This window comes from Arachis hypogaea, chromosome 13 (assembly GCF_003086295.3).
Source record: "Arachis hypogaea cultivar Tifrunner chromosome 13, arahy.Tifrunner.gnm2.J5K5, whole genome shotgun sequence".
In the NCBI taxonomy this organism is placed as follows: domain Eukaryota; kingdom Viridiplantae; phylum Streptophyta; class Magnoliopsida; order Fabales; family Fabaceae; genus Arachis; species Arachis hypogaea.
Genome location: NC_092048.1, coordinates 121,093,211 through 121,120,966, shown reverse-complemented (window position 1 = coordinate 121,120,966; position 27,756 = coordinate 121,093,211). Strand labels below are relative to the sequence as shown.

At 37.0% G+C, this 27,756-nt stretch overlaps 1 protein-coding gene across 1 annotated transcript; it reads right to left on the bottom strand.

Moving 5' to 3' along the window:
* Nucleotides 1-312: 312 nt before the first annotated feature.
* Nucleotides 313-4,464, bottom strand: LOC112733007 (MACPF domain-containing protein At4g24290). Its single transcript, XM_025781850.3, has 7 exons — nt 3,932-4,464; nt 3,210-3,448; nt 2,900-3,068; nt 2,734-2,787; nt 2,047-2,239; nt 1,618-1,784; nt 313-1,305 (listed from the first exon to the last, which is right to left on the bottom strand). The coding sequence occupies exons 1-7, from the start codon at nt 4,187-4,189 to the stop codon at nt 616-618; spliced, it is 1,770 nt and encodes a 589-aa protein (XP_025637635.1). The 5' UTR covers nt 4,190-4,464; the 3' UTR covers nt 313-615.
* Nucleotides 4,465-27,756: the final 23,292 nt, after the last annotated feature.

The following is a 27,756-nucleotide window of genomic DNA, read 5'->3' as shown; positions in this document are numbered from 1 at the left end:
CTTAATTATTTTTAAAATTACTAATTTTTATTCTTGACTAACTGTGACAGTGATAAAATATATTAAAAAGAATAAAATTAACATTTAATTTATTCATATGTATTTTACATATTATTAATTTATTACCAAACACATTACAAAAGTATATCTTTATGTTCATATATCTTAGTGTATGTGTCTCAAAGACACTAACCAAATGCAGCCTTATCAAACACTCGTCTAAATACATAGTCAACGTTTACCCGTCTAATTACCTAATAAAGCTTAGAATGGTATATGAAAAAACCTTAAGAAATAAAGCACCCAATAACCTTGCAAAAGAATTAAAATAAGAATTAAATATCCTTCCATTGTTCTAAGTTATTGATAAAACTGGAACCATTACTTGAAGAAGCCACGGTCACCAACACAAAAGAAATACACTCAAAACATTCAGGCATCATCAGTTCATCACTACACAAGCTTCTCTCAAAAACTACAAGGATTCCCCCAAAAGTGTAGGTATACACAAATAATGGTAACACGATCAACTAGTAAGTAACCTATAATGAATGGAGGCAAATGTACAATGGAAAAGAATCATGCATTATATATACAAACCCCATTTGATATTTTTCAATAACCTGCCACCTCTTCATCAGGTAAAATGGCCGTTAAAAGAGAATACCTCACTTTCAGAGATATTTTACCCTTATCTACCACAAGCCTTGCACCGGAGACAACCCAATACCCAGGCAAGTCTTGTGGTCCTCTTGTCATTTCTGTTGTATCAACAAACCTCAGAAGTTTTGGTGTCTGAGTGGGCACCGGAGGTCCTGCAGGGTACAAAGCAGAGTTGATGTTTACGTCCGATGGTCGTGGCGGCGGTGGTTTTTGAGGACCTGAGAAGTGAGTACTGATCAAAGTTGAAATTATTCCGGATTTCTGAGTGAAGCCAGGAGGATCATCCCACTGAGGTGCTTTCACTTGGGTTGCATTAACAACTTTGGAGAAATGAAGTCTTAGGAACAGAACACTTTTCAGACCAGCTTCTCCAACTTCGAAATGTGCGCCAGTCACAATTGAGGTGTCATCTTCAGACTGAACAGGGACTGTGCAGACATGGGAGAAACTCTTCCACTGGACCTTCTCATAGTATTTGCGTTCTTCCAAGGACACATCGGATACATTCCCGTTGGGCTCATCTTCAAGTTGGAAGGTCTTGGGCATCGATGAGAGATGCTGTAAATGGATTGCCAAACAGTTGCTTCTCTTTCCTTCCAAATACAACCGAAGGCCTGTCACAGGCTTCTTTCCCACATCAACCTGTAAGTAGTTCAAAGTCCATCTAAATCAAACCATTTCCCGGACCATCTAAAGAAACAAAAGACCCTTCGCTATTACAAGTATATTGATCAACAATACAGTATGACAAACAATTTTAAGTGAATGGTCAATAATTCTGCTCCTAAATTCTCCAATTTTCTTTAACAATAAAAGAAAGCTAAACATATGGGGAAGGTATTAACATGGCTGTCCACAGGTACTCAAGACAACTAATACTAGTCAAAGAACAAAAGAAACAAGAAACCATTTGGATTCATGGGAAAATGTTCAATGTGAAACAAGCAGCATTACCGGTGTTGTGTTAACATAAAGCTTCGGACCCATGAAACTGAACTGCAGTGATGCACTATTCCGTGGCTTTCTTTCAGGACCAAGGGCTAGTTCACCAAATACAGGAGCCCATTGCCTTGGAAGCTGGAACTCCAAAAACTGATGCAGTTCATCAATCTGTGGTTTATCTGTGGTCACAGGTCACAATCCATGGTTATACACTTACATATTCAAGGATCAATAATCACAATTATTGCATATATTGAATTAATTTCATAGACATCAAACATTGGGAATAATGCCAAAAACCCCGCCTCCTCTTTAACTACACTTATAATGTCACAAACACAAGATTATAAAATTGCTGCCATAATATTTAGAAGATTCCATATGTTTTGAGTCAAAATGTAAATAAGTAGATGGCTAAAGAAGCCATGCTTAGTTGCTTACATCGTAGATAGAGATTTATTGCATGAGTTAAATATCCACTCCCGTTTATTCCGCTAAGTAGTGATGTAATTGGTATGAATGACATTGATATTACATCAGGTTGGGACCAAACAGTTTGGCACCATTCATTATGGGAGAGAAATTTTTTGCGACTTCCACCTTTCCTCTTGCACATGAACTTGGTATCCTGCACCTAAAATATAGTAAAAGGGAAGGAAGAGTAAGAATATAAGTTGTTGTGTTTCCTTTTGTTTTATTTATTCATTTGATTTTGGGTTGTGGCAGTAAAAAGATGCTATTGAAAAATATATCAATTTGATGACATTCTTGGCTAGAATGGAAACTTAATTCTATCAATAATGCAACAAAATATACACTTGTCCACCATCAATATTCAGCTGTTTAAATGCAGATCTCAGTAATGGACATGAAATTATAGTGTCAATCACAAAGGTTTGGAATTTTATATTCAAACACAATACAATCTCCATTAAACAAAAGAATCAAAGTAATAAACCAAAGAATAACAAACTAGCCCATCAACTGTCTTCATGTTACGCAGTAATTAAATTGCAAGAAACAGGAAAAAGGAATTAGGCCGAGGTTATCAGAGCCAAAGCCAATACAATTGACAATAAGGATCCTAACCAGGCATAAAATTCAGTTCTCAAAGAAAAATATACTCACCTGTGATTCAGAATATGACGCAGATGGAATGTCGAAACCAAGCCCATCATCAAACTGGCAGGAGAAGACACAGTTACAAGTTATGCTTGCTGGCTGCATATGGCTAATAAGTGGATTTCAAGTGGGGAAAAGGAATGAAATTTGAATTGGAAAGCAACATCCAAACCTTATTCAATCCAGCTTGCTCTACGAAGAGTTTGTCTGCCATCTCCCTCAATGTTTTCTGCACTTCAGCAGGTTGTAGAGAAGATGAGTACTGCTGCTTTGCATAGATTATATCAGTTCCTCCTATTTTCACCCCGACTATTACATGGGTCCCAAATTCGTTAATAAACCTAAAATGATAAGACAAAAGATCATCTACATAATCTGAACCTACAATATATATTTAGATATAAATGCCATATTTAATTACTAGCATAAGATATAAATGTATGTAAGGAAATGAAGCAAGAAGGTGTGACAGGTGAAAGTACTTTGCCAATGCAGCAGGATCCCAAGAAGAAGGAACAGCTTGCTTGACAAAATCACCAAGCACCACCTGAGTTTTCTCAAGTGCAAAGTTGTAGAGGGCGATGGAGACGCCGTCGAATGCAAGACTTTTGGTGTTAGCAGCATCTTTCTGCCATGCTCCTGTGAACTCGAATGCAGCATTGAAGTGCCCTGTTGGAATCTTTCCAGACAGTGACAACTCCTGGTTAAACTGCTCTGACATCTATACAAACGGTAGTAAAACAAACAAACAAGCCATGCTAAATTGTCAGACAAAACAACAATTATAATCATCCACCTTCAATAATAATAATAATAAGTTGTGTTAGGATAATAAAACAAGTCAGTAAAATAAAAATTATACTACTCAGCAAGCAAAATATTTGATTCAACCATCTTAATAAAGTTTTATATGAGTAAAAAGAAAAGAAGTTAAGGCTCCATGTCCCTTTTCTTGAATTATTCAAAAGTGCGTTAAGACCATAGTTAGCAAAACCCTAATAAATATGAATAGTCAAGTCAAATTAAAATAAAATATCCAGCAAGAATAATCTACTTTGTATTTAATAATAATGATAGCAAACTTTCAAGTTGAAGTACAGAAGAAGAAACTCCGTTGCTAGCTCCAAAAATGAAAAAGCTTTGACTTTGGGAGAGGGAAAAAAATGAAAAGACGTGAATTTAAGGGGAAAGGGAAACCGTAAACCTGCTGAAAAGAGAGTACATCGGAGCACAATCTGGTGCGTTCGCCTTTGTCGCAATTTATGGATTTGGGGACATTGAGGATGGTGATGCGGCCGGGGAGGTCGACGGTGCGGAGGGAGTGGTGGTCGATAGGGACCAGCCTGGTCTTGCAGGACTTTAGCTTGAGATCGGCGGCGAGGTCGTAACCCAGGCCAATTGCGTTGATTGCTAACTCCGCCGCAGCCTTGGCGTCCCCTACCACCCCCACCTTCTTCGACATGCTGAAGCTAAACTTTCACAGTTTCATTAAATATTAATTATTAATTAATGACCTCACAAGAAAGGGAATATTGTGATTGTGTGTGTGTGTGTGGAGTGAAAGGGAAAAAGTTCAAGTTTCGAGTTTCGAGTTTGGAAGAGAGAAAAAGGCAAATGCAATGTAGCTGGTCTGGCTGCTTTTGCTATTGATATTGCTATTGCTATTAGTTCACGGGAAGAGAGAGAGAAAAGAGTAATTCATGTGTACCGCCTCTAGTCAAACAGGAACATAGTGGTAAGAACCGAACGATAATCAAATCCGGCATATTATTGGTGTATTAATTTAATTTAATTAATAAATTATTAATTGAATCGATAGAATTAATTTTATATAAATAAAAAATATAAAATAATTAAAAACTTAAAAATTAAAATTTAAAATAAATATTTTTATTAATATTTTAAAAATAATTAAATTTTAACAATTATAATTAATAAGTTATAGTTTAGTTAGTTAGTTAGTTAGTTAGCCAATAAGTAATAGCTTAAAAGGTATAGTCTTTCCATATTCAATTAAGAGGTTGTGGGTTCGAGTTTCATATCTTTGATAAAGAAAAAAAGTTGTAATTTAATTATTATTAAATAAGTATATAAAATTATAATATTTTTTTTATAATAAAAATTTTTTAATTTTATTTTTATACCAAAATAACTATTTTTTATTTTAATAATAACTAATTAGTTTATATTTATTATATTATTTTTATTAAAAATAATATTTAATAAATATCATATAATCATAAAAAAATTTAATAATATTGTAATTAATAAAAATATAATTAATTTAAATAAGTAAATATAAAATTAAAATAATATTAATAAAATTATTGTATATTTTTATTATATAATTAATAATTAGTATATAAAACAATAAAAAATGACCTAATTTAATGACAAGAAGAGTATGTAATAACAAAAAAGATTAGATTCAAGTCATATCTTCAATAATTTTAGAACTTTTTTTAGGATAGATCAATTGAGAATCTGATTCATTAATTTTAATCTCTCTATTTTTTTTCACCTAAATAGAATAACAAAAATCTAAAATATAAAATTTTATTAGGTACATATAAATTATAAATAACATTTTTGTAAGAAAAAATATTCATAAATTTATAATAACAAAATATCAAATGATAATACAAAATTTAAATTAACAAAATTAGGGCTGCACATGGATCGGATAATATCCGCATATCCGCGGTAATTATCCGCATCCGATCCGAATTTTGTGGATATTATCCGATCTGCAGAGTTATCGGATCGGATCGGGTCTGATCCGCACTATGGTCGGATCGGATTGCGGATTCGGCAGTGATATCCGCGGATCCGATCCGCAAATCCGCATATCCGCACATCACATATAAATAGCATAGTCTAAGAAAGTAAACCCTAATGTTATATGAATTTTAGTGTGTTATTTTATGAATTTTATGATATTTTGTTTTTAATTTTTTATGTTGTACTTCAACTTAGAATAATTAAACTTAAATCTTGTGTTATTATTTTATTTTTGTTATTCAAGAGAACTATTATTGATAATATTTTATGAGTAAATAGACTTAAACAGATAAAAAAATAAATTTTATGGATATTTTTTTGTAAAAACAGCCAAATAGAATTTTAAAATAGTTTCTTTTGAATTATGCGGATATACCCGATATCCGATCCGATCCGATCCGCAAGTATGCGGATCGGATCGGATCGGATCGGATCGGATCGGATCGGATCCAGCCTAAAAAATTGCAGATATCGTATCTGATCCGATCCGATGAGTGCAGTGCGGATCGGTTAGAATTTTAGGCTATATCCAATCCGATCCATGTGCAGCCCTAAACAAAATGTGAATCATCATAATAAGAAAATGTAATATATATATATTCTCTAGCGTGTGTTTGTTAGATATCAATATTGAATGTTAATCTTTTTTAACAAAAATCTACTAGGCTAATAGGTATTATACTATTACTAGTGGATACATACATGATATGAAAAATAAATAATTTGATATTTTAATTAGAATAAATAAATACAATTAGTTAAAATAGAACGCGCATGTTATTTTATGCATTTATAAATAACCAAATATATATATATAACAAAATGCATACATATTAAAAAATAATGAGTGAAAGATATATTAAACAAAATAGAGACCGAATAAAAAAAATAAAAAATTATAAAAAAAAAGAAGAAGAAAAAAGATAAAAAAAATAAAAAAAATGAGAAAAGTAAAGTATAAATTTAATAATATACATTTCATGAATTTTTTTCAAAAATTCAAAAATTATTTAACTTTTTTAATTTGGTCAAATTTAAAAAGTGCGAAAAGATTATATGTAAGCATGTAATCTATTAATTTGGTATTTTTTATAATTATCTTTTTTTTATTGTAAATACATTATACTATCGATAAAAAATCCTAATAAGCCAAGTCAAGAATCATGTAACGTAAATACGCCAAAGCGAAAATCGTTTCAGCAATAAGCCAGACCATATTTTTATGTAATTCGAACCAAGGTGGTTCGAACTCCATTCGTTAATAATTCGAACCAATTCAGTTCGAATTACAGAGAGAGAAGATGGTTCAAGTAAATCGAACCAAGCTGGTTCGAATTACAGAGAGAGAAGCTGCTTCATATAATTCGAACCAGGCTGGTTCGAATTATAGGGAGAGATGCTGCGTCAAGTAATTCGAACCAAGCTGGTTCGAATTACACAACTCCTAATTCGAACCACCATTGTTCGATTTAGTGGTATACAGAGCAGTATATATAGGGTTGTAAACGTGAGTTGCTCTCATTAGAGGGTGTAAGATGGCTAGTGAGGAGAGTTTTGTTGTTTTGGTTCACCACAGAGGATCCATTAAGAGGAAAACTCGTTCCGGTTTGAAGTTCACAGATAAGGATCTTCTCTGTATTGTCGTGAATCCAACGACAAGGTATGATGACCTTGTTAGATCTGTGCTGATGAAACTTAGTCTGGAAGGTGCGAAGCGGGTTAAGAAGTTTTTCTATCGCATTCCAGTCACGGTCCTGCAGGATACCGTGAAGTATGATTGTTTCACGATTGGTAGTGATGAGGACCTGCAAGTCATGTTTCTTTGTCGGAGGCAGTTTCCAGAGGTGAAGACACCAGAATTATTGGCAAAGCTGGTTGATGTGGTATCCAGCTCAGGAGGTTCGAACAGGAATACCACCACTGTAGCCACGGCAGCCGGTTCCAGTTCCAGGCCTGCCGTTGCTTCTTCGTCCGTCCCTGTGTACGAGCCAGCGGTCCAACCTGTCGCCTCCCCGTCTTTTACTGTTGATCTCAATGACGAAGTAGGCGACGTGGTAGGATCATTTGATATTCTGCCGAACGCTTTACAGGGAGTTCCACCGGTTGGCGTCGGAGATGGATTGTTGGGTGATGCAGAGGAGGACGACGTCGAGCCGGATATGATTGAGGATGACAGTGGCAACGAGGTCGGAGCGACTGAGACTGCATTGGCGGTCGGTGGTTCTAGTTCTGGCACATAGCAGTATCCACCACATTTTTCCTCTTTGGACCTGGACGCCATGAGGCAGGAGGGTGTTTCAGGGCACTCCGTTGGATTCGGAGCTAGAGATGCGGAAGGGACTGCTGGTCTGACAGAGTTCCAGGTTGGTCAGCAATTTCAGGATAAAGATGAGGCCCTGTTAAGAGTGAAGACTTACAGCATCCGGCGAGGGGTACAGTACAAGGTAGTGGAGTCTGATCATCGCCGTTATGTGGGCAAGTGTTCTGAGTTTGGGAATGGGTGCACATGGTTGATTCGACTGAGTCTCAGGCAGCGCAAGGGCATTTGGGAGGTCAAACGGTACAATGGACCTCACATTTGTCTTGCGACCTCCATCTCGAGTGACCACAGGAGCTTGGATTATCATGTGATTTCGGTGTTCATTATGCCAATGGTTAGGGCTGATGCATCCGTCAGCATCAAGGTGCTCCTAAGTGCCACGGCAGCACACTTTGGGTTTAGGCCGACTTACAGGAGGGTCTGGATGGCGAAGCAGAAGGCTATTGCCCTTATCTACGGTGACTGGGATGAGTCATACAACGAGCTCCCCAGGTGGGTGTTGGGAGTCCAGTTGACGATGCCCGGTACTGTTGCAATCCTACGGACGAGCCCCGTTCGAGTTGGTGGACAAGTAGACGAGTCTCAAGCTTTTTTTCACAGACTTTTCTGGACGTTTCCACCGCTCATCGAGGCATTTCGTCATTGCAAGCCGCTAGTTAGCATTGACGGCACCCATCTGTATGGGAAGTACGGGGGTACTTTGCTCATCGCGATTGCACAGGATGGGAACTCTAACATTCTACCTGTTGCATTCGCACTAGTAGAGGGTGAGAATGCAGAGTCTTGGTCATTCTTTCTCTCCCACCTTCGACAGCACGTGACACCGCAGCCAGGTCTGCTGGTTATATCCGACAGGCATAACGGCATCAAGCCTGCGCTTGAGGCTCCTGACGGAGGTTGGTTACCTCCATCTGCATACCGTGCATTCTGCATTCGACACGTAGCGGCTAATTTTGCCCTAACCTTCAAGGGAAAAGACGCACGAAGGCTTCTAGTGAATGCGGCGTATGCCAAGACCGAGGTTGAGTTTGATTACTGGTTTGATATTCTGCGTTCTGAAGACCCGGCGATGTGTGAGTGGGCAAACCGGATTGATTATTCCTTGTGGACTCAGCATCGTGATGAGGGACGGAGATTCGGTCACATGACGACGAATATCTCCGAGTGTGTGAACTCAATCCTGAAGGGTGTCAGAAACCTCCCTATATGCTCTCTGGTGAAGGCAACATATGGAAGGCTTGCGGAACTCTTTGTTCGCAAGGGGAGAGAGGCTGAGGCCCAGATGGGAACCGGACAACAATTCAGCCAACACTTGGTGAAGTGTATTGAGGCCAACTTGAAGACGGCCAGGTGCTTCACGGTGACTTTGTATGACCGGGATAACTCCGAGTTCACCGTAGCAGAGACCACTCCGACGGACTCTTTCTCATTGGGTAGCTACAGAGTATCGCTTGCCTCTCAGACATGTGATTGCGGGTACTTCCAGGCACTTCATTTCCCGTGTCAGCACGCACTTGCATGTTGTGCCTACTCACGGGTGACCTGGACCTCTTATGTTCACAACGTCTATCGGATTAGTTCGGTATTCAGTGTGTATCGGATTGGATTCACACCTCTGATCCCGGAGAGTTTTTGGCCACCATACGACGGGCCCACTGTGATACCGGACCCTAACAAGAGGCGCGCGAGAGAGGGTCGTCCGAGGTCCACTAGGATACGGACGAATATGGACGAGGCAGATCAGAACCGGCCAAAGAGGTGTGGCCTCTGTCGCCAACCCGGACACACATGCCGGAGTTGCCCACAGCTAGCTGGATCGTCTCACACAGGAAGCCATTAGTAGCCATGTTCTTAGTCTTGGTACTTATTTTTTTAAGTTTCGAGTTTCGATGTTTTAGCTAAGCACTCATGTAAATCATTGAGTTTTGTGTGTTGTACTATGCCCACTGTGCGTTAACTAATGAATATGTTATGTTTCGCTTTGAGTCTTTCTACAAGTCTGGTGAATGTAATTTTTAATAAGTAAATCAAAATATTACATTGTGGCGTACTACGAATGAATCTGATATTCAACGATATAACCATTAAACACCTCGTTTGCAAAGTACAACAACATGAACAAACAACAAAAGTGAAAATGGCTAAGATAACAACAAAAGTGAAAATGGCTAAAATAACAACAAAAGTAATCATGGCCAGCATACATGAATCATGAATCATCTAAACAGATGCGAGCTCATAAAGCAACGACGGGGTACCCGTGTCCTATGACCTCTGCGGATAAGCGGCTCCTCGTCCTCGATCTCATCCACCTCCTCATCCGGGGCAGGCTGTGCAGGTGGCGTAGAATGGATGGGTGCCACAGACGGCCCGGCAACTGAATGTGATGCAGCAGTGTAGGCGGAGGGTGGGGTACCTCCCAAACCGAAATGGTCGGCAACAGATGTCGTAGGAGGCTCGTTCAGATCGACATCTAGAGGAGCCTGCGTGCCGGAGGTCTGACCACGTCTCCGGGCCGACATGTCCTCCTGCATGATGGTGGTAATCTCCTCTAAAAACTGCTGACCTCCGAAGTCCGCATCAAGCGTATCCGAGGCAAGGAAGTCTGACCATTGTGATCCCAGAATAACCCATGGGGTACCCTCCTGCTGAGGCTGGTCATAGGCAGGTACACCAATGAAGTAATCTCCAAGAGGCCCCGACCCTAGTCGAACGTCACCAGGGTCAGCCCCGTCACCCATACCTGACCCATACCACTCACCTCCATATCCGCCATCGTGGGTACTAACACCAGCAACTGCTACCGCCCCTGCACCATCCCCGCCCACGGGCCCATGCTGATCGTCGTCATCGTCGTCATGGTCACGACCAGGGTGCTCCGCCGCACCACGCCCTCTCCGTCTCCCTCGCTGGCCTCGTCGTCCGCCTCCAGCAGGACTCGCATCGTCATGATCGTCCATAGCATGCTCAAGCCAGTTCCAGTCACGCTGGCTCCGTCGTGTCCCGACACGAGATCTCCTCTCAACCCGCCATCTGTCCGGCACGTCCTCAGGACGATCCATGTCAGGAACTCGCCCAGGACCCCGCTGTGAGGCCTCAACTGGAATAGGCACGACTCTCGGATCCCCCAACTGCATATCTGGAGACAAGAACCTCTTTCCATGCTGACTCCACCACTCGAGGAACTCATGCGACGGTCCAGGGTCGGCAACAACATCGAACCTCAGCACGGTCTCCGCACGGTCGTCCCAATATAGATGCCACTTCTGCAAATGGTACGGGAACCATCGATCCCCACCTCTGCCGTCCTTCGACATCAGAAAGTCGATGTTCAGGGCGGGATTCGGACGGGGCTGCACCCCTCCGAACTGCGGAAGAACCCTATCTATCTGATGCCACTCTATGATGGCAAAGTAGATCAGCGACGTCACAGACCGCCACAACGCCATATGCCGAGGCTCCAAAACCTCTGGATGCACAACCTGAAGTACGTCGGGGCTGCTGTACGGCATCCAGATAAACTGCACGAAGAACTCTCCATTGTCAGGGCAAGTCATGGACCCAACTCGTATAGTGTGGTTAAAAAAAGAAATTTATTAGGTAGCATACTGATCTCCCTGTCCTGTAACCGGTCTATCCTGAGCCTCCACATCTGCACTCTAGGACCCTTCTCGCTCCTGGAAGGGTTGTAACCTGACCACCTGCATCATACACATGTGTTACGGCTACTTAAATGTGTGTTTAAAGTATGTAATACATTATTAATAAACATGGATTATGTATATTAAATTGAAATAGAGATGACTTAGTGGAGTACCTCGAGGCCAATGGCCAACCGAACGTCTCATACCTCTCAGGCCTGAACTGAGGAAATCGCCAGAAGATCCATGACTGAAGTAGCTGAAGTGGGCCCGCTAGCTTGACAACATGTCTGTTCGCCACTCGGCACATGCACCGGTACAACCATGCCAGTGCTGCAGAACCCCAGCTGTAGGTACCCATCTCCTCCAGCTTAGCTACGTACGGAAGCCATCTGATGTGAATGCGGTTGCCGGACTTGTCCGCAAACAGCTGTGTGCCCAACAACATCATGATGTACGCACGGGCATATCGGCGCACAGTCTCGTCATCGGCTCCCTCGGGGCACTCACCAAAAGTCTCCTGAAACCAGCTGCAGTTCACTGCGTACTTCTGAACCTGGCTAGGAGGAGGTATCACTCCAAGCAACTCTTGGAACCACTCCCAGGTTGGACGCCCACCCTGGATGTATATATGGAACTCTGATAGGCAGCCGCTAACGTAACGCCCGTCCACTGGCAAACCTAACTGGTATGCCACGTCCTGGAGTGTGATCGTGCACTCTCCGAACGGCATATGAAACGTGTGCGTTTCCGGACGCCATCGCTCGACGAATGCACTGACAAGGGCCTCGTCTAACTGGAACCATCTATCGTTCAGCCTTGCAAGATGGTATAGACCGGCCATCTGCAAGTACGGAACGTATCTGTCATCCAGTCGCATGCCCTGCTGCCGCCGCATGCTCCTGATGCATCACTGAGGCTGCGCATGAAATGCACCGCAATGTTAGAACCAGCTTAATAAACAACGACAAACACCACTAACACGATAAATTATCAACAAAACATTATACTAAGTAAAACCGCATCAAAATACATCAACAAGAACCACATGCAAAACAAACCAATAGACCGCACAACTAAACCGCTAACATAGAACAGCTTAAGTAGAACCACTAACATAAAACCACTGACATAAACCACTTACATAAACAACTAACAAAAACCACTAACTTAAACCACTAACATAAACCACTAACATAAACCACTAACATAAACCACTAACATAAACCACTAACGTAAACCACTAACTTAAACCACTAACATAAACCACTAACATAAATCTCCTACATAAACCACCATCTAACTCGCATGCAAAACCACTAAGTCACATATACCACTAGCACGAAGTTATTTCTGTACTAACCTCGTCGTTGATGACCCCGGCTATATGAGCAACTCCGTCCAAGCGATATAACCGTGCCGGATCATCCCCCATCAGCAGAGTATTCCGTTCAGGTCTTCGTCGGAGAGAATCTGGGTCGTTTTCTCTGGGATTTGGTGGGGTAGGGCAAAGGAAGAATGGTTCGAATGAGGCTGATTCGAACTCCTTATATAGCCAAATCACGAGTAATTCGAACCAGGTTGGTTCGAATTACTAAGGAGCCACTTCAAGGGTAATTCGAACCAGGTTGGTTCGAATTATATGGGTTGATTTCGAATGCATAATTCGAACTACCCCAGTTCGAATTACGTTGATTTTGAGTTCGAACCACCTTGGTTCGAATTACGTTCAACGTTTCTCTCACCCTAATTCGAACCACCCTGGTTCGATTTATTAAGGATTGTAGTTCGAACCACCCTGGTTCGAATTACATTAAAATAGTGTTTGGCTTATTGCTGAAACGATTTTCGCTTTGGCGTATTTACATTACAGGATTCTTGACTTGGCTTATTAGGGTTTTTTACCCTTATACTATAACATTCTAAAATGTTTTTTAATTCTCTGTTAGCAATTTACCACAAAAGTATAAATGAAAAATAAAACGGATAGAGAATCAAAATTAAAACGGTAATAATTGGTGGAGAGTTGCTGCTCTCTTTTCTCTGATGTGGAGGTGAGAGTGAATTTAGAATTTTAGAATTAATGGGTTATTGATTTTAAGGAATTTGTTTTGTTAATTATTTATTAATTATTATTATTAATTGTTATACATATTAATATTGGTAAGCATTTTTTATTTAATGCTAAAAATGTGCATTGATATTAGGAAATTAATAGTAAAATATAATTTTTATTAAAGAAATTTTGGTAAAATTAAAATTTAATAAATAAAAAATTATTGAAGAGTATATTAAGAAAAAATATTTTACCAATTAAAAAATCTTTTAAAGATATTTTCGTAAATATACAATATAGTAAATAGAAAAATAATTTGTTAAAATGTATTTGAATAAACTGAATCTTATAAAATAAGTTAACATTCTAATTTATCTTTATATTTTATACAATAAAGCAGTATCATTACAAAAAATAACCACAACATAAAATAATATTAATATAAAAACAAAACAAAATAAATTATAAAATCTTATCAAATATTTCTTTAAATACGACATTTTGAGTTAAAGTAGAATCATCATTTTCCTCGCCAGATACCAAAATTCTTAAACCATCTTTGCTCTTCACTCGAGAAATAGCGACATAGAGTTGACCATGAGAAAATACCGGTCGACGCAAGAACAGTCCAACACTGGATAGAGTTTGACCTTGGTTCTTATTGATAGTCATTGCAAAACACAAGTTTATAGAAAATTGTCTTCGTTAAAATTTGAAAGGTATCTCAGCATCACTCGGAATTAAATTTATCCGAGGAATGAAAACTTTATCTCCAATGTGACTCCCTGAGACAATTTCAGCTCCAATCACATTTGTTCCTAGATCTCTAACAATAAGGCAAGTACCATTGCATAAGCCACTAGCTGGATCAATATTTCTCAACAAAATAATAGGCACGCCTTTCTTCAATTTCAATGAGTGATTCGGTAACCCTGAACATTTTATTTGATTCAAAAACTCAGTATTTATCCAATCAACATCAACGTCACAATAAGCATCACTACCACATATAAAATCAGCACTTAGATACTCTTTCTGCCCCAGGTAGCAATTGAACAATGTGATCATTGATTTCTTCAACAATCTCTACTGTTGGAGCTAATATGGCTCTATCTTGGAAAAAACTAGTATCATCAAAGTTTCTAACTATGTCAGGATAAAATGCATTTATAATATCATCAATTGCATTATCAGAAGGAAAAATTAGAAACTCAATTGGAATTTGAACTAAAAGCTTTTCGTTAATTATTGTCCCAATACGCCCTTCTCCAATCTGAAGAATCCAATCGAAAAATCTTTTCAATTCGTCCAAATTTAATTGATTTGTAGCACTTTCTAACCGCATATTTTTTGTCAATGCCAACACTTCAAAGTGCTTCCAAAGAATTGAAGAATTGATTGATGCCATAATAATCTCAGCACGAGAAGCTTTAGGAATAACAAGCAAAACTTGTCAAAAATCACCTCCAATAACAATGATTTTTTCCCCAAAAGGTAGATCTTTGTAAGACACTAAAATCGACGTCATTATGTCTCGAAAACTTTTGTCTAAAGCTTCAAATGCCAACTTGTTAGTCATTGGAGCTTCATCCCAAATAATCAGCTCAGCAAGCCGAATTAAATCAGCCTTAGGACTATCTTTTGAAATTCTACAAATAGTATCTTCATTCAATTCAAGTGGGATACCAAACATAGAATGAGCTGTCTTACCACCAGGTAACAATAATGAAGCAATTCCACTTGAAGCAACATTAATAACACTTCTTCTTTGAGAACGCAATTTGGCAGATAAGAGTCTATACAAAAAAATTTTTTAGTCCCACCAAACCCATAAATGAAAAACAACCCATGTTCCTTGTTAGTAACACAATATATAATCCTATTATAGATTGACTTCTGTTCTTCATTCAACTTTGGAAAATTTGAATCGTGTTCAAGCATCACAGAAATGTCATATTCCAATTCACGCAACACCATAGAATTATTAAATTGTGAGACCAAATCAACGTTAGGAAGAGGCATACCAGCAAAATTTCTTAATGATTTTCCATTGGCCTGTAGCAATTTCTCTATTTCTATTAGACAAAATATTTGTAACTCTTCGTCAGTCATTGTTATTTCTGCAATATATTTTTTTTCAGTTAGTAAATTCATCAATATATCAAAAACTTGTATTGTTTGAAAATTTTTCCTATCATGCTATGTATGTATTCCAAACTTTGTGCATATCACTTTTTATTTATTTATTGTTAAGTGTTTTTCTTAATCCTATAAATAAAAAAGATAAACTAAAGATTAAATAAATATCTGAAAAATGAAGCTCACTTCGCCTGTAATAAATGATATCATCAGATAAATATTTCCAAGTTTGATTCCAAACTAAAATGGGCCTAAAGACAACCAGATATTAACAATGAAATAAAATTTTCTCAATTGGGCGCCAGAAGATAACTCAGCCGCTTCATTAATGGCCAAGACAAACTCATTATCATCTATTAAAAAATCCATAGCAGAACATGCCTCTTGGAATGTATCATATAAAACAGAATTGACAGTCCTTATACTTCGAAAACTGGTGCATCCTCTTTGCATATTGAGAAGCATACGCATATAGAATAGCTCACCAGTTGAAGGATGAACAAAACTCAATCTTCTTATAGAAAATCCCCTTCTTCTTAGTTTCCACTATCGAGATTGTAAATCATAAACGAATTTACTTGGGAACTCAACATATGTTAGTGTTCGCCCTTCAACATATGTTCGATTAGCCATCATCCAAGCAGTAAACATTGTCATCAAATCTCTATTTCTTATTAAAACAGAGCCAATAGTATCATGATCATCGAACACAACATGCTGCTGATTAGGTAAATGAAATGTGAGTCTTTGCACAGGTGGGCATCTATGATGAATTTCATATGCAAAAATTCTCCACATAGATTCACAAGGTGAAAGATACCTACAATCATAATACTGTTTGATCTCATCAACCACTTCAAAAGAATGAGTTGTCTCAATTGAATGACTAATGGTTGCAATTACACGATCTGGACCTTTGTTAATGTACTTGAAAAGATACTTTATAACATTTGACTTGTTGCAAAATTCCAAATTGATATGAGCCTGGTACTTCATCAACAATAATGGATTATATGGAACAACAAATCTATTATCAAGATCAACACCATGACTTTTAACTGTAACATCAATATCTCGACGCTTGTAAATAGGATAACCATCTTCATCAAAACTCGTATAATTAACAAACTGCTTCGGATAAAACTTGGAGCATCTTCCATCTTTCATGCATGGAAAAGTTGGTCTTACCCTACCACAAGGGCCATGAATCATATATTTACTAACCACACTATACAAATGTGGAAACCTCATAGGAGTAGGAAGTTCCGCACAAATCAACTCATCAACAATTTCAATATTTTGCAATCTATTCCTTCCATCAAGCCAAAGTAGAATATGTGCATGTGGCAAACCTCTTTTTTGAAACTCAGTTGTATACATACCTAAAAAGTAAAAAAATGTCTGAAAATATAGAAATTTTTATAAATAAGCATAAATTCAATATAGAATTCTCTATATTCGATATACCTGCATTAAGAGGACTAAAAAAACACCATTCTTAAGATCATTAAGAAGACACTTCATCTTAGCATGAAAGACTCGGCAAGCAATGTCTGGCCGATCAGCAATTGGAACTTGATCACGATTAGTATATCTTTGAAACTCAGGTCATTTAGGATTGCAAGTAAGGGTAAGAAATAGATCTGGATACCCAAAATGCTTACAAATAGCCATAGCATCTTGGCAATTATTAAACATGTAACGTTTACCACCAGTGAAGGAAGAAGGAAAAATCACTCGAGTACCAATTGATGATGCTTCAGTATCACCGCGTCGCATAGCTTCTTCAATACCTTGTAAGACTTCTCCTCTAATGTGCTCTATTTTTTCCTGATTTCATAAAGCCTTTGTGACTCAATCATAGAGAATGAATCAACAACAAACTGTTGGAACAATCTTCTAGACTTATGAATAATGCTATCCTCATGCTCTCTCATTTGCAAACAAAAACAGATAAATTCTCGCATGGATACTCTAGTCCTTCTCCCTGCAACATTTATATCTTGAATATCTCGATAAGGAATACCCAATTGATAACCATCTTTCCCGTAAGGAAAAAGCAAGGAATATTACAATGGCCAGTATAAAGCATGTGTCTCATATATTCTTTGAAGTTGGCCAGCTGCATATTTAACAATGACATCACGACCAGTATCAGAAGAATCAAAATCATCAACAACCAAAGCAGCAACTTCATCGCACGAAGGATAATTATAAACTCTTCGATCACGTTCTCTTTGACTAAACAATTTCAAAGAAAACACCTCAGGCGGGTGATTCTCATGGAATTCCCTCACTCTTTTAAATGATTGTTCTATGGAATTGTGTTCATCAATCATTTGGGTCAAATCAATTATCAGCTGTCTATCTATATTTGAACTTTGCTTATAATTAAGAAAAATAGTAACACAATATTACTAAGTAATTTTACTTAAAATGAAGAAACATGCATTTTTTATAATTAGAATGAATCTTAACAACAATATTTAAACAATAAGATACAAATATTTTGATTATAATAATCAAAGTTACATCCATATTAGTATCTTACCAACTAAAAATTAAATTGAAAATAAAAGAAACAAATTAAAATTACAAACAATCATAACAAAATTTTTGTAAGAGTTGACCTTACCCAAATATTCCTTCTCTATGCGTTAACTCATGTTCTGTGTCATATATGTATAATTGGGCAAATTTCAGAACTTGACCAGTCTGAGGTAATAAACTTCCAATCCTATGATAATTTTGGCCACTTATGATGAATTGTGGTGAGTCAGTTCCATCATTCACTGAGTCTATTACTTTATCACCAAGAGAAGTGAAAGCAAACATACTATTATAATACTGAATTTTCTTCTGAAACTATAAAGACTTACTATCATGACCATGAATCAAATTATATAATAAATTTGGCCCTTTCTGAAGATACAGTAATTGAATTTTTCCTTGAAAACAACAAAGTGTAAAAAGAAGCTGATTAATTCTTGACTGTTTTTCAACCCGCTCTAGTAACCAAAACGACGCACCACAACATAGACAAGTATACACAGGGTCACCAATATCGAGACAACCTACAAAAATGAATAAAAATTTTAAATAATAAACAAATCCTTACAAATTTATTGATTTTGAATAAAAGAAAAAGATCATAAAAGGAAATCAATGATAGAATTAACCCACCATACCCTGGTCTTCAACTTCCAGCCTCATCAATCCCTGAATTTGCCACTCCCCTATTCTTCACAGACCGATAGAACTCCTCACAAAACTCATGAAACTTTGTGTCGGAATCCAAAATTTCTTTACCGGAGAATAATCATTCAGGAGCCTCTGAATCACATTGGAGTAGGTGGAGCATCAGTGGCTGCGGCGAACCGGGAACAATGCACAGGCGGGGTATCAAAGGCGGACGGCATGGAAGAGTTCAACGACGATGATTGCGGCGAGAAGTATCGCCAAGGGAGGAGAAGGTGTTGCCGGTTGGGCTTGAAGGGGAATTGTTGGAGATGAAGGACCTGAAACCAAAAAGGTTTAAATAAAAAATAAAATTAAAAATATTACAAAATAGAAAGAAGACGAAAGAGAAGAAGAAGAGAGCTGTGTACCGTTGTTGATGGGTGAAGAATCAAAAGCCATAGCTGTTTTTCTGTCTTCCTTACCTCTTCTTCTTCCTAACCTCATTTCTTTATTTCCTTCATTGGGCTCTTGGGCTTGAATTTTGTCCGAAAAAGAAAAATAAAAAAAAAGAAAAAGTGGGTTGGAAATAACTTTCCTGCTGTCGTACATACCTATTACAATTACCTAATCCCTTTGACTATAGATTTTGAAATCTAATAAACCTATTCTATGGATAGACTGTAAAAACAAAAAGGTAAAGAAGAGAATTTTTTTTTAAGAAAATTCTAAATTCTATGAAAATTCCACCTCGGTGATGTTTCCTCTTGAATTCTAGTATGTATAGATGTGCAACTTTAAAAGCTTACTACCATACCGCAATTTATTTATTAAATGATAATGTTGAGTTTAGCCAACATGTTTCTATTGCAAAATTATTTTATCAATCTTATTTTTTGAGAATTTAGAATTTAAAATTAAATTTTATAATTTTAAATTAAAAAAGTAATTGATATTAAATTAAAAAAGTTAGTTTTTTAATTAAATTCATATTTTTCATTAAACACAATATCTTTCTCAGTTTAAATATATTATGGTATTCTTAGTAAATTATGATAAGTAGCTCAATTTACGAATTAAAAAAATAGTGATTTATATAAATTACAAAATATGATGCATGTATAATAAGTTTTAGTTTAAAACAATCTAATAAAAGTAGATTTTTTTATTTTATTTATACTAAAAAGTCTTTATTTTTGTATATTTTTGTTATCGTATGAATATGATAGTCATGTTTTTTTATTTTTAAAAGTGATTGAAAACTTTCATATTTTCTATTTTAGATTTTTTTTTATTATTATCTCAATGAATGTAGGTGAGTTTTAGCATGTGCTGACTACAATGAGACGCATTAACCTATTTTTTCTGATACAAGTTACGGCATAGCTGACAGATTTTTTTCCAAATTTTATTTTGACTCTAATTAGCCTTTAATATTAGAAAAATTCTAGCATGCTGATGGAAGTGGTCAGCATGGAATGATGTCTCCCCATGTCATCGTAAGAAAGCGATGCGTGTTAGGTAAGGTTGCTAGTGAAACGAAAACGAAAATGGAAATGTACCCCGTTCCGTGTGTCAGTTTCATTATGGCTAATTAAGTGGTTAAGATAGGTGGGTTAATGGACTATTTTGTATGAGCTTCTTGAGTTATGTTGGTTTAAAATGAAATAGTAGTGTAGGCTATAGTGATTCCCGATGAATTTGGTGACTTGTTGGCGTCGAACCAAAAGCGGCATGAAATAACATGATCCATGAATGTGAACGAAATGGATCATTTACCTAGAAATGACACAGCATGTGAAAGAACAAAATAATGATAAGAGAATTTCGTGATAACAACATTCACCTTAGGGTTACATGCAATGTAGATGTAAATATTTTTTCATTTTAGATTAAATTAGTGATGTTGAGAAATTTCTGCGACATATTCCAAAGCATGGGTACATTTATGAAGAATTGGAAAGATGATAATGTATAAACATTATTTAGTTGATGTGTCGGTAAAATTATTTGCATGAGGGTATGAAGAGGCTGTTGTTCGTATTTTATTGTAGCTTGGTTTAGGGTTTGATGATGGATTAATGTTAGGATGTATAGTTAAGTATATAAATTGTTATGAAAGGCAAAGATAGATGCACTCGTGTACGTGATCATTATGTACGAATAGTATGTAGTGGGATAATTGAATTAGTTGCATTGAGTTAGCATGGCATATTAAATATCACGAGCCATTAAGCTATATAGTAATTGTCTAATAGGTTTTGTTCTTATGTTTAATATGGGTTTACTTGCAACTTATCGTGAGTCATGTGGGAAGCAAAATGTATTTCATTAGTAGTTAAGGTAAGTAATGAGTTGTAATCAACTTGAGTTATGAATATTGAAAGAAGTTGTTAAGTTTGGATTTAGGATTTTGGTGGTGGTGTAAAAGATTTATTGGTTATCTTTAAGGGTTTACTTATTAGGGTTATTAACGTGGGGATTAGGCTAAAGTAGTTAAGGTTGAGAATTTTAGGATTTTTAGGGTAAGGTTAAGATTTAGGGTTTAGGATTTAGGGTTAATATGGATAGTTTAGCGCTCTATGGTTTAGGGTGTAGGGTTGGGTTTGAGGTTTATCGTTTTGGGTTTAGGTTTAGGGTTGCGAGTTGAGTTTTAAGGTTTAGGGTTTTAGGGCTTACGATTTAATTTCAGAACAAAAGTTTGGATGTACATGCATGGAGAAAATAAAGCAGGTAACAATCACAAAAAAATTGAGTATCTGGTATTGAGGCGGGGATAAGAGCGTTGATTCTACATAACGAATGTAGAGATGGATGAGAAGACAGTTTATTGAGTGGTTATGCATGCAGGAATAAGAGCGCTTATCCTAAATAACGAATATAAAGATGGATGAGAAGATATTTTATTAAGTATTACACTGTCATGGACACAGTAATAATATGTGATTTTCAAATGAACAAGGTTTAAAAGTTTAGGGTAATAATTAAATTTGTGCAACATAATTAACCTTATAAATTGTAACAATTACATGTAGGATTGTGTAAAATAATAGTTCTTGTAATATATTGTGTTATAAAAACAGATAAAATCTTGAAGAATTTGGTGGTAATAATGGGTTAAAAACCTGTTATTAATTTAGAGGATGTATATGTTATATATTATATGTAGCCATACATGATTTTTATGTAATTCGTAGGGCAGAATATAAATCTAATATATTTAAAAAAATGAAGGAAGCTTAATAAGTAATTAAGAAGACACATGTTGCGGCTAAATATTGGAGGATGGAGATTAAGCCATGTAGGCAGGATTCGTGGACTCTGTTGATGATTTAAATATGTTCCATGAGGTGTTTGAGCGAGGGTCATTTCTGTTACTTTAAAGGGGATGCTATAGGAAGGGTGACATTGCAAATTCAAAAGTCTGGAAGGTTGGACGTATAATTACTATGCTGTGAGAAAGGATAGGGTTCATAGGATTTACAGTTCATGAAAGAATTGTGAGAAGCAAATCACCGGTTTTAAGGGTAATGAATACAAGGGTTTTTAATTGCATCATGACACAATTGAGTGGATGACATTGGGAGAAAACAACAATAGTAACGATGACGACCAACGAGGAATGGGCTGCTGATATTTTCGAAGAGCCAGATGTTGTCTTGTCAGATGCAGAGTCTTTCAATAACCGAAGGCGCATCCACTGTTTCTTACAATGGCATTGGCAGTGCTCGACGTTCTGGGTAAGCGCTATTTGGATAATTAATATGGGTAAAAGTTATTTGTAGAAATTATCCTTTATATAAATGAATGTTGTATCGAATCAGGTGTTAGGGCACAACCAGTGCAGATAGAAGATACTTTTATCTTGGAGGACATGGAAGAGCTTTTGGTGAGTGAATGTATCGCTTCATCAATCTCACTGCCGAACTACTATCCTAGGAAATGCAAGACAAAGGAAGAACAAGATGTTGTAGGGTTCTGTTGTTCAAAAATAATTGAATTCGAAGTAGGAGATTATTCGAGTAACTAAGTGAGCTTTCGGAAAGAAGTTGGCATCGAAGGAGACACGTGTTTGAGGACATTAAGTAAGAGTCCGATTAACTTAGTGAATTGAGGAGGTATTCGACAAAGAAGATCGAAGACTTTGAAATCGAAAGTCATTCTGAAACCGTCACATGATCAGATAAAAGAGCAAGAATGGTTATTCACGTTTTCGCACACGTGGAATTTTCATTTCAAATTAATCGGTTAAGAAAATGGTTATAAATACTAGAAGGCTCGAAATCACAGGGGTTGGAACTTTGCTTCAGAAATTACTCATGCACACTCACATCCCAGGGACTTTCTGAGTCTGCTTCGAGTCAATTTTCTATAAGGTTCCTTCCACATGTCTTTATTTTCCATTTACATTTTCTGCAGACTTTACTTTTCATGCAAATTTACTTTTCAAGCAGCATTTACTTTATTCGTCCAAATTTATGTTTCAAAACTTTTAATCTTCATGTCAAAAGTCCTTCAGTCGAAGGCATTTTACTGCTTTGTTTAGATTTAATGCAAACCATTTCAATTCCAGTTGATTTTATTTTCAAAACCTTTTATTTATTGTCTTTTCAGTCTTTTCTTCTAATCTCGTCTAATTCGAGGAACTTTGATGAACTTTTAGAAAATTGGTACTTGCAAAAGAGGAGTTGGTTTCGCTCCCAGACTATTAGAATCGAACCACCATCGACTTGCTAAAAATAGAACAAAACAAATTGGCACGCCCGATGGGACAGTTTTTAATTAAAGTGTGTCAAATATTTTGGTGTCACTTAGTGTATGCGATTAAGGAGTGGGAGGATTGTTCACATGGCTGACGAAGTTTTGAATGTGAATAGTGTTTTGGCCACGAATTACAGTGCACCAGTAAATAGACAGCCTTTGGATGTTATTTCACGTTCGGAAGGGGTAGTTGTAAATGAAAGTGTGGCAATTACTAGTGTTCAAGTTGAAAATAACGTGCGTAACACTCGTCCACGTGGTAATCCACCATTAATTCAGCCCCAAGTAACTGTTAGTTTGGCCTCCTTATGGCCTTCCTCCTGGTTATACTCTACCAGTGAGTAGTTTCGTTCCTCCAATTTGTTTTGGGGGTTCACATAGGATAAACAATGCTCAAAATCCACAATAGCAATCCGAGTTTTCTCGAGATTATAATGTGAGCTCTACATTGAATACTTCTAATTCTATAGTGGCATTTCGACAACATGTAGAAGAAAGTCATAATGATTTGGTCAATTTATGAACCCAGCAAATGACTACAATTTTGAATCTATGATGGCTGATCATGAATCGAAATTTGATCGTCTTGTAAGGCAAGTCGAGCGAATTGCTTAAATCATTGATTATGATGAAGGAGAAAGGCAGAATGCCAGAGGAAATAATTATGGTTTTGAAAATTTATTTCAAAATGAGAACGATGTTTTTAGAAATAGAGAAAATCCTCAATTAATTTCTCGTGGTCAAAATGCAAATGATGTCCTGGCTCGATTACGCGCTAATCAAGTCGGTGAACGTTATCAGGTTACCAGAATTGTGGAAGATGTTTTAAATAGGGTTGGATTCAATATAGGATTCATGAATTGACCCCCACTTTGTGTAAGCTTTTTCTCATAATATTCAAATGGCTGAAGTGCCAAGGGGAGTGAAAAATCCTAAAATAATTATGAAGTTTGCAGGAGAAGTTGAGGAGTCAACCACTGAACATGTTGCCCGATATTTGGTTGAGATTGGAAATCTGGCCAATGATGAAAGTTTGAAAATGAAGTTTTTTCCTTCTTCGTTAACGAAGAATGCATTTACTTGGTTTTTGAATCTTAGACCAAATTCGATAACAACATGGGCTCAGTTGGAAACTGCTTTTCATGCCCAATTTTATCGGGGAGAATTGAATGTGGCAATTACTGACTTAGTGACTTTGAAACATGAAGATGGTGAAACCATTGATGATTATATAATTCGTTTCAAAAATGCCAGAAGTCATTGTTATGTCACTTTCTGAAAGTGTAGTGAAGATAGCAGTTATGGGGTTAAGATTTTATATGCGTCGAAAATTACTTAATGTACATATTCCTGACTTAGCCCATTTAGCTGAGAGGGTTTGGCAAGTAGAAATTCTGAAGAAAGAAAAAGAGAAATATAAAAATGAAAGGAGGTTAAAGAGCAAACCTTTCTCTCGTAAGGAGAAAGTTTCCTATGTGGCCATGGAATCCTCTGATGAGGAGTTTGATTTGGAGGCAGAAGTTGATTTGGATGAACTTAGGAAATGCCCTCCTTATGTTTGTTCTTTACTTAAGAAAATCTCTGACAATGAGAAGTCGAATGATTCAAAACTGAAAAGTTGAAAGATCGGGGACGTATCTCTATGTCCTCGATGTCCAAGGTGTTTTCAGTCAACAAAGTCAAAGGGGCAACACCTTCTGTGTATTCTCGAATAGTTTTTCCGATTGGTGGATAGACGTGTCCAAAGGGAGTTCCCTCCCCTGTGAAGTTGGATAAAGGAAAAGCAGTGGGTATTGCTTCAGATGGTGACAAAGATAAGGTTGCTGGTTTAGATGAAGATTACTTCGAAGAAGGAGAAGATGAGATGGTCAGTACCATTTTTGATTATCCCGACTGAATATCTAGGGTAATATAAAAGAATTCTATAGATGATATGATGTGGATGATGAAGAAGCCTTTTCGTTCATTCAATATGAGGATGAACCTGGTTATTTTCAAAGGCCTTCTGAGAAACAAAAATCTCATTTGTGCTCACTACACATTACTGCAACTATGAGTGGGATCAAAATAAACAAATTTCTGATCAACGGAGGAGCAGCTATTAGCCTTCTACCGGAGAGGATGTTGATGAAAGTGGGGAAACACTCTGATGATCTAATTCCTACTAACATTGCTGTGACATATTACAGTGGTGTTTTGACTCCTGCTAAGGGGTTGGTTACTCTTGTGGTAAAGCTTGGATCTTCTTACCAAAACACTATCTTTGTGGTGGTGTCTTCGAAAGCTAGTTACAATGCTTTACTGGGGCGAGATTGGATCCATGGTGTTGGGGTTGTACTAACCACTGTGCATCAGAGTATCCTTCTTTGGACAGATGATGGAAAACCTGAAGTAGTTAAGGCTGATTCGAATCTATACGTTGAACAGTTGCATGTTGATTTCAGGGTGTATAGTCCAAAACTAAAACCTTTGAATGTTAACGGGGTCTTGAATTCTTTCAATTGTGAAGGCTATTATCTGACATCATAAGGTTTGAGTGTTAAGCTTCGTTATCCACAACTCAGTATTCCTCCGACTGGGTGGGATTCTTCTACATAAATTCGAGGACAGTCTTCGATGGCAAGTGAACGAGATGTCTCGGATTATCTGGTAACTTTAAATAAATATTTAAGTAATTTTCTTTCAGTAGAAAATAAAAGTGATTCTTCTGATGAAGTTGAGTCATGTAGGAAATTAGTTTCATCTTCTTCTGATAATGTAGGCTCGACCCCTTCGGTCGAATTTAGCCATGGTTTAAGTTCTTTTTGTTCCTATTATGAGGATAATGTTGTTAATCAAACTGCTGCTGGTGTAGCAGAAGTACATTGTATTGGAAACAAAGTTGTTGTTAATTTAGCGAATGATCAAGTTTGTTTCAATCCTAATGAATTCGTTGATCTATCTTTTGATTGTATCTATGATTTGGAATTGCTGGGTTTTGAAAAGTATTCGGTATAAGATGGTGAAAATGCGAAAGGTTTTGAGTCGCAAGATCCTTTAGAGATTAATTTGGGATCTATTAATGATGTTCAAATTACTTACATATGTAAGGACCTTCCAGTCCCATTTTGAACTGAATTACGTCATCTTTTGCTCAAATTTAAAGATTGTTTTGTTTGGGATTATCATCAGATGCTTGGTCTTGATTGTTCTCTTGTGGAACATCGACTAGCGTTGAGACCAAATGCTCGAACCATAAAGCAAACGCATCAACGATTTGCTCCTGAGATTAATCAAAAGATTAAAGAAGAAATTGAATGCTTGATTAAGGCAAAATTTATTCGCACCTCACATTATGTTGAATGGGTTTCGAACATCGTCCCTGTGATGAAGAAGAACGGGAAATTGAGAGTGTGCATTGATTTTCAATATTTGAATAATGTTACTCCGAAATATGAATATTTTATGCCCAGAGCAGATATGTTAATTGATTCTACTACAGGAAATGAGATTTTAAGTTTTATGGACGGTGATTCGGGATATAACCAGATCTTCATTGCAGAAGATGACGTGTCCAAAACTGCTTTTCGATGTCCTGGGGCATTAGGTACATATGAATGGGTTGTTATGCCATTTGGTTTGAAAAATGTTGGTGCGACATATCAACGTGCCATGAATACTATTTTTCAGAAGTATATTGGAAACTTTATGGAAGTATATATCGATGATGTTATGGTTAAGTCGAACTCTGTGACTCAACACATCGATCATTTGAGAAAAGCATTTATTACTATGCGAAAGAAATGATTAAAAATGAATCCTTTAAAGTGTGCATTCAGCCTTTCAGTCGAAAATTTCTTAGGATTTGTTGTCCATAAAAAGGGGATTGCTATCGATAAAGGTAAGGCTGATGCAATCTTGGCTTTATCCCCTCCTAAATTGAAGAAGGAAGTACAATCTTTTCTTGAGAAAATTAATTATCTTAGAGTATTCATATCGAATCTTTCGGGTCAAACTCGAGTAGTCGCACCTTTGGTGAAACTTAAAAATGAATCTCAGTTCGAGTGGACAGAAGAATATCAAGAGGCTTTTGAGTCACTTAAAGCTTATTTGTCCAAAGCTCCAGTAATGGCAAACGTTTTCCCTTATGAAGATTTAAAATTGTATAATTCGGC